Raw genomic sequence first — 8,290 nt, forward strand, 5'->3', positions numbered from 1 at the left:
CCCCCCCCCCCCCCCCCCCCCCCCCACTCCTCGTTTCCAAGTATCCCTCCCTTGCAATAAAGAGTTCTATCTACGGTAACCTAGCTGCCAGACTGATTGAAACCTAACTTCAGACCAGCTCAGCAGAAACCAGGGTGGACTAAGAAGGGGACAAAGAAGGCAGCAGTAACAGGGAAACGCCCCCAGGGATGTGTGGGTCCCTGTCATCTTAAGGTTTTGGTGACTGCTTAGTGTAGAACTAGGATCTTTAGGATGGGGAGAGTGCGGCCTGGGGTCTCCAGCCAGCTCTTCTGGCAGATTATCAAGATCCATATTCTCTCATCCACAATAATAATGGCAATAATAATTTATTAGAATAAATTATAATAATAATTTCCCAGGACTCATCCTGAAACTTGAACTCAAGGCCTAAGCCCTGGGTTTTTGTGTTTGTTTGTTTTGTTCTTGTTGTTGCTTTGCTCAAGGCTAGCGTTTTCTACCACCTGAGCCATAGCTTCACTTCCAGATTTTTTCTGGGGGGGGTAGGGGGTGATTAGTTGGAGATAAGAGTCTCAAGGACTTTCCTGTGTTGGCTTTGAACTACAGTCCTCAGGATCTCAGCCTTCTGAGTTGCTAGGATTACTAGGACAAGCTACCTGTACCTGGCTATTGCTAAATAATAATAATGATTATTATTGCTATACTGAGGTTTGAACTTAGGGCTAAGAAGGTGCTCCACTGCTTGAGACATGCTTCCTGCCCTCTTTGCTGTAGTTTTTTTTTTTTTTTTTTGGTCAGTCATGAGGCCTGGGCACTGTCCCTCAGTTCTTCAGTTCAAGGCAAGCGCTCTACCACTTGAGACACAGTGCCACTTGTGGTTTTCTGGTTGTTTTTAAGATAGGATCACTGTTTGCCCAAGCAGGCTTGGACTTCTATACTCTTGCTTTGCTCTCCTGCTTGGGATGGCAAATGCTTCCCCTGAGCCTAGCTATTGTTTGAGATGGGGTCTTTTAACTTTTGGCTTTAAATCTCCAATCTCCTGATCTGTGCCTCCCAAGTAGCTAGGACTCCAGGTATGAGCCACCAGCAACCAGCTCCAAATAGTTCTTGAATCACATCCTGGTGTCCTACTTAGGAGGTAATTCTTGGTGCAGGAGAAAACATAGTCACAGTGTGCAAGAGACTGTAAACTGGCTCTTTGGAGATGACTTCCTGTGTATGCGTGGGGGGGGGGGAGGTTGAGGATGGAGGGAAGCTGGCCACAGCAAGGAAATAAATCAGAAAGATGAGAGCACTGAGGCCACGCTTTGGACCTATACCTCTTGCAGGTTGGGCCAAGTTTTCACAAGGAAACTGGACTTTGGGACAGAGGGTTAGGACAGTCTGGGTGGTGTGACTCTTCCTTTGCTGGAATAGTCACACCTAAGCTGGAGAACAGCTTCAGCTTCTTGAGCTGACATTCTTTTCTGTTGCAGCAAGGATTATGTCAGTCATCAGTGTATGTTGGGAACAATAGTTCCTGCTTTCTGTGCCCCAGGGTGGGGCTAATTAGCATCAAGAGCCAAAGGGCCTGGCTTTACCTTTTAAGGCACTCTAGTGCCAGGTTGTCTACTGTTTTCCTCTTCCCCTGCCTGGAGCACAGGTATCCCACAGGCCCCCTTCCTGAACAAACACAATAGTCTCATGCAAAAGGAATGGGACTGAAACCTGGCTGGCTGGGAGCCACCTGCCTGAAGAAGGGGTCTAACACAAGTCCCACGGGGCTCCTTTCAGCCCTATGGGGACAGCACGGACCTAACCCAGTAGTACAGATGGGTTTTGTTTTTTTTTTTTTTTTTTTTTTGCCAACATTCCCAGTATCTAATAGCTGCCCTAAAGCAGAGCTTCCCCTTCTACCAGGTTCTGGAATCCAGCTCTGTGTTCCTTGCCAGATGATGAAATTCTAGGGTTTTCAAGCCCAGCATTTCCAGCTCCTTATCTGTCATCCAGGGACCTTTGTTGAGAAGCGCAGGCAGGATTTATGGTGGGATTTCTGCTGTTGAATCAACTGCATCATGGATTTCTGCCGTTGAATCAACTGCATCATGGAGGTCTGACTGCCCATGGGTTCTCTTTCCCAACCCCAAGCCAAGACTTGCCTGGTGCCATTCCAGGTTATCTCAAGGGTTTCAGGGCTCAGTTGGAGTCTCTTTCTGGGTAAGGGAGGTATGGGTCACTGTCAATTTTTGTGGTTTGGAACCCATTCTCTTGAGAGGCTCCTCAGAGCCACAAGCCACATTCCAGCCTGGGGTGGGATGGAGGAGGCATCTGGTGCTTTGTAGATCACTCACAAGCCCATTTATAGGGTGCCAGCAGAAGCGACTTCAGCTCAGTTCAGTCATAAAGGACCATCCACAGGGGCTCAGCCTTCTGCCGGCTCCGGGTGCCTGTCATACCACATCACTCCTTAGCACTCACACATGCCAGATGCCAACTCAGCTGGACTGGCTTCTTTAAAATGATTCTATTGTTACTATTGTACAGACAGGCTACCATTTCATAAGTTATGTCATGAATACATTTTCTTTTTGACCATGTCACATCTTCTTTTACTTCCTCCCCACAGTGGACTCACTTCTTGAGCTGAGCCTCACAAGAAGAGTGACCATCTCAGTTTTCTTCACATAGGGGTGCAAATGAGTTAAGGATTTCTGGTTGATGTGTCTGCCTTTCCCCCCACCATTAGAAGGTCTCACTCTACAAAATGCCTCAGAAGTCTCTATCTATGTATCTATGTATCTATCTATCTATCTGTAGTGGCACTGGGAAGTCAAATCCATGCATGAAAACCATATAGTCACTGAGCTACATCCCAGGCCTTTGAGGCATTTTAAACACTTTTAAAGAAAACCACACAAAGCCTGAGGTCAATTGAACTTCTCCAGTCCCAGTTAGAGCTAGAGTGACAGCAAGCAGGATAAATAGGGAGGGAAGCCCAAGGGTTAGAGCTACAAGGACTCTGTAACCATGACTCCCCAGAATGACACTCAGCAGCATTGGTCCATGACCCCTTCTGCTTAATTGAGTCTCTGCCTGTGACCTTCCTGTAACCAGCACATATGGGCACACGCAGGTTTCCACAAATCCTCCCTCTTCAGCAAACCTGCACATGAGCACACCCATCCCATGTATAGACACACTTATGGTCACCCATGTCTAATCCCCTGTGTAGCTGGGAGGTGTATGTGTATTCAAATGCAGTGTGACAACTGTGGTTATAGACAGCTACTGCAACAGAGAGCCATGAAGATTGCAGAAGCATACATACAGCATGGGACCTGCTCTCTTCCTCTTCTAAAGAATGGTACAGCTTTCAGATCCAAGCCACAGTGGCTCCTGTCTGTTATTCTAGGTACTCAGAAGGCTGAGATCTGAGGGTCATAGTTCAAAGCCAGCTCAGGCAGGAAAGTCTATGAGACTCATATCCCCAATTAGCTAGCAAAAAGCTGGAAGTAGAGGTGTGGTTCACATGGTAGAATGCCAACTGAGAGTGCAAGGACCTGAGTTCAAGCCCCAGGAGGACAAAAAAAATAACATGATATGGCTTTCAGATGCTAAGAGACTTTAGGATTTTATTAGTGAATATACTGAAGCCCAGAGAGAGGAGGTGACTTGTAAAATCTTCCACAGGGTTTCCATTTTCAGCCTCCTCCTTCTGACTGAATCTTGTTCAGAGAGAGAAGCTTAAGGGAAATAAAGTTGTGGAGCTAAGGTAGAGAGGAGGAGGAAAACAGTCAAAGTTCAGAGAAGCCAGGTAGGCACCAGTGGCTCATGCTTGTAATCCAAGCTACCTAGAAGGCTAAGATCTGAAGATTGCAATTCGAAGCCAGCCCTGGCAGTAAAGTACTTGAGACTCTCCAATAAAGTACTCAGAAAAAGCCGGAAGTGGCACTGTGGTTCAAGTGGTGGAGCACTAGCCTTGAGCACAGAGAGGCTCAGGAACAGAGCCCAGGCCCTGACCTCAAGCTCCAGGACTGGCTGAACACAAACAAAAAGCTTCAGAGAAGATGAGAGTGTGATCCAGTAGGTCACAGAGGCCTAGCTAGGCTGATGACATAGAGAGCAATGAGACACACAGGGAGGGGCTAGCTGGTAGAGATGGGAGTCCCTGGGTTCTGGATCTGTAGCTGGCTTCTGAACCAAGGCAGAATGGAGAGATGCAGCCTTAGGACTAGACTCCTGACACAGGCCCTGCTTCTTTCTGAGCTGGGTAGTGTCACAGCACACAGAACACCCACACGTTCTGTGGCTTTCTAGGGCTCTGTCCTGAACAGAATCCCATCACAGACAGCCAGGGACCTTGGTTTGAGTTCACCTCTAAGAAGGAAGAGGCTGTGGCTTCAGACCATTCTCTTCTGGGCTTTTGGGGTCCCTGAATCACACTATGGTTTCTGTTGCCCTGAGACCTGAGACTGGAAGTTTAGAAATTCACCTGCAGTAGCAATCTCTATTTAGGAACTCAACTTGATCCTCACTGCCGGTGGGCTATCCCCACCCCACTTGTCAGATTATCATCTGGGTCCTGTGTATACTTCCCCGTATGGGGGCAAGTGGGGGCTCTATCTCCTTGCAATCTCTGATCAGGACTGTGAGTATAGCTAGAGGCTGGCCATGGTCCTCAGCCCTGGAGATGTACATCCCACTTTACATTCTGCAAAAGTGGAATGAATGCAAATGATAAATGCACTGCGTAGGGATTACACAGAGGTGAAATTGTTTAGTCCTCCCTCTGAACCTGAGGTAGGGGCTCTTTTTCCAGCATTTTTTGGTCTCATCATTTTCACCTAGGAATAGGCAAAGCAGTTTGGATCTGGAGTCTGTGCTTACCTCGGTTACATCAACACCTTGCTGTGTGCTATTTCTGTCCTTGATGTAATGTTTCAGCTCTGGCAAGTCTCCAAACCTCAAAGGGACTCCATTAAAAAAAACACCCTGTCAAAAGCTTTTGGAAACTTTACATCATGTTTCTGCATTCACCTCCTGAAGAATTCTAGTAAATTACTCAGGCTGAGTCTTCTGCACCACAGCCATGAGTGATGTTTCCTTAAGCTTTCAGTAATTAGGAAATCTCATACTCATCATCCATCAGTTTACAGATGTGCAAGGACTATTTCCTGGGAGGCAGTGATAACAGCAAAACAAACACAAGAGATGCTCAAACAGCAGCTGAATCCCTGAACCGAGTGAGAGGTTGGGCCTTACTTCCTGGGTTGTTTTAGGAATGGTTTCTTCATCTTGATGATGTTGAAGTTTCATGCCTAAAATTGCATCATGTAGGAGTAACATGATGTGGAGCCTCCTGTTCCTGTTTCATGGGACTTTGGGGAACCCCATGAATCCTGACGACACCCCATCCCACCCTCCAAGGAAGTTCACAAACATGCAGACAAGGCCCAGGTCTAGCTACATTGATTTATTGGAAACACAAAGCAAGACAGAGATTAGATTGTAGAGGGTACAGGTGAGGGGGGAGGGGGAGGCTGAGGCTCTAGATCTATGGAAGCCTAGGGTTCAATCCTATTCTGGTCCCTCCTAGCCCTGGGTCCCCTTCTTGTGGCTCCAAGGAGACCTCTGGAGAAGCCCATTTCCATGCTGGTAGGCAGCAAAGCCGGAGAGCAGGGACCATGGAGAGATCCAAGCTGGGGTAGATAGTGGGAGGGACCACTGAAAAGTGCAGAAGTGGCTGAGCTCATGCTCCAAGCCCCAGGACTGAGTGGTCAGAGCTAGTTCCACAGGAGAGAGGCTCAGCAGGGGGACCTAGGCTTGATCTGCCAACTCTAACATTTCCTGCAGCTGCTTCTGCAGGAGCCCACGCCGAAGGAGCTGACACCGCATGAAGGTCCGGACCCACAAGGCGCGCACATGCCAGTGCTCACTGCCAGATTCCCGCTGCATGGGGCGCTGCACACGCTGCCTGTCACCGGCCGGGAGCCTGACACACACAGGTCACCGCACACAACCCCGCCCCGGGAGCTGCTGACACCTGTGGACCCCGAAGACTGAATCAGCATTGGAGGTTTAGAGCAAGCAGTCCCAATATCCTAAAGCCTGTGCACTCAGGGGATTAAAAACCAGCCCATCAGATGGATGCCAGAGGTTCATTCCTTGCCCAGGAAGCTGAGATCCAAGGATTGTGGTTCAAAGCCAGCCTGGCCAGGAAATTGAGACTCTTATCTCCATTTAACCACCAAAAAGAACCAGAAGTGGTGCTGCATCTTAAGTGGTAGAGTGCTAGCTTTGAGCAAAACAGTACAAAGACAGAGTCTAGGCCCTGAGTTCAAACCCTTGGACCTGCAGGTATGTGCACACACATAGCACAAATGCACAGACACAGAGCCCATATTTTTAGTGTTCATCTACCACCAAAGCAGTGGCCTTTCTTGATGATGTTTGATCCCAAATCTATCCTGCTATGCCACACTTCTCTGCCTCCCGCCCAAGCAGGAACTGAATCCTTCACATTGGTCCAATAGTCAAATACTTACAGACATTCACAGCACCAACACCTTCACACAGCCTGAGGATGGACAAAGAAGAGAGAGAGGGAGAGACACAAACAGAGAGAGACCGAGAGACAGAGAGAGAAAAAACATTAATGACACAATGGCAAAGGAGTATAACAAAAGTCTTCAGTAGGATTCATAATTGTCAAGGAATTGGGGAGTCAATTCTCTAGAGAACCTGTTGACATCTATAAATGGCAGTTTTCCAAAGTGACAAATAACAGAGTTTATCTGCAGCCCCAGGCAAAGAGAATGGTGGAGTTCTTGCAATAAGGGGATGGGTGATTCTGAACCAATCTAGGCTTGGACCCACCTGTGCTCCTCGCCCTCCAGCAGGCGCCGGTAGGTGGCGATCTCGATGTCCAGGCCCAGCTTGGAGTTCATCACCTCCTGGTACTCCTTCAGCAGGCAGGCCATGTCCTGCTTGGCCTTCTGCAGGGCTCCCTCCAGCTCGGCCAGCTTGGAGCGGGCATCAGTGAGGGCTGCCTCACCCTGCTGTTCAGACTGGGACACTGCGGCCTGCAGCTTGGTGTTCTGGAGGCACAGGAGGGAATAAGGTGAACCCACAAGTACTGGGTCTCTTTACTAAGATGTGCATAGTTTATCTGCCCAACTGGGAACCACCATCTCTGCACAAAAAGACAACATCTCTAGCCTCTACAGTTGTGTCTCACTGAATGACAAAAACCAGACACTTGGCTTATGCATACAGCTAGGGGACTAAATAGAAACGTGAAAATGAAGAAAACAAAGCACACTAGCCAGGCTCCCACCTCCTCTGCTCCTGGGCACAGCTGCCCCATACCTGGCACTTGGCATTCTCAATCTCAGCCGTCAGCCTCTGGATCATGCGGTTCAGCTCATTCATCTCCTCCCTGGTGCGGCGCAGGGTCTCCCCATGTCGGATCACTGTGGCCTTGATTTCCTCACACTGGAGAGAAACAGGGGTGCCCATGGGCTCACGCTGGACAGTACTCAACCTGCGCAACCAGCCACACATGGCAGCCCAGACCTGAACCCACCCTGAGAGCTGTTGGCCCCTCCTTCCCATCCCACCTTTCCTTCCCATCCCTTCTTTTCTAGGAAGAACTGTTCCTTCTCACTGTCTAGAAGGCAGCTTCCTGGAACAGTTACCTTGCTGCGGTACCAGGACTCAGCCTCAGCCCTGCTGCGGGTGGCGATGTCATCATACTGAGCCTTGATCTCAGCCACAATGCAGTCCATGTTGAGGTCCCTGCTGTTGTCCATCTTGACAATGACTGAGGTGTCTGAGATGTGGGCATGGAGGACACGGATCTCCTGCAGGAGGATGGAGGTAAAGGACAGCAGAGCTTTTGGAAAATGCATCCCTACCGAACAGACTTCAGTGCAACTGGCCAGTCACCCTGGCCCTGTTTCTTGCCACTTCATGCAACCCCATGATCAGAATCCACTTTCTAATCCCTTTCCCACACTCCACTTCCATCCAAACCATTGTCTTCTGTGCTGGCGGCCCTAGGCCTCAATCCAGCCCCCACCCCTCACCTCTTCATAGAGTCTCCTCAGGAAGTCAATCTCCTGGGTCAGTGCCTCTGAGTTGGCCTCCAGATCAGACTTGCGCAGGTAGGCACAGTCCACGTCCTGGGAAGGGAGGGCAAAGTGTGAGTCTCAAGGGGCCTTGCTGATGCCCCCTCAAAATTGTCTCTCTTCTCACCCTTCCATTGCAGCCCAGGGCAGAAGGAACCCCAAGCTCCTGAGGCTCCATCACAGGCAAAGGACTTCCATAGATC

The 8,290-nt window shown here is 49.2% G+C and overlaps 2 protein-coding genes across 2 annotated transcripts in view; one reads left to right on the top strand and one right to left on the bottom strand.

Moving 5' to 3' along the window:
• Positions 1-8,290, top strand: part of Krt86 (keratin 86, type II) — a 48,130-nt gene that overhangs the window by 20,612 nt on the left and 19,228 nt on the right. The gene's annotated exons all lie outside the window — the stretch shown is intronic.
• LOC105997869 (keratin, type II cuticular Hb1-like) overlaps positions 5,448-8,290 on the bottom strand; it is a 5,897-nt gene continuing 3,054 nt past the window's right edge. The window contains exons 4-9 of the mRNA XM_013032417.1: positions 8,046-8,141; positions 7,656-7,820; positions 7,327-7,452; positions 6,835-7,055; positions 6,504-6,535; positions 5,448-6,001 (exon numbers count right to left, since the gene is read on the bottom strand). Coding sequence (XP_012887871.1) covers positions 5,796-6,001; positions 6,504-6,535; positions 6,835-7,055; positions 7,327-7,452; positions 7,656-7,820; positions 8,046-8,141 — 846 coding nt within the window. The 3' untranslated portion in view covers positions 5,448-5,795. The remainder of the gene's footprint in view (positions 6,002-6,503; positions 6,536-6,834; positions 7,056-7,326; positions 7,453-7,655; positions 7,821-8,045; positions 8,142-8,290) is intronic.

The sequence above is a fragment of the Dipodomys ordii genome, unplaced genomic scaffold, assembly GCF_000151885.1.
Source record: "Dipodomys ordii isolate 6190 unplaced genomic scaffold, Dord_2.0 Scaffold155, whole genome shotgun sequence".
Classification (NCBI taxonomy): domain Eukaryota; kingdom Metazoa; phylum Chordata; class Mammalia; order Rodentia; family Heteromyidae; genus Dipodomys; species Dipodomys ordii.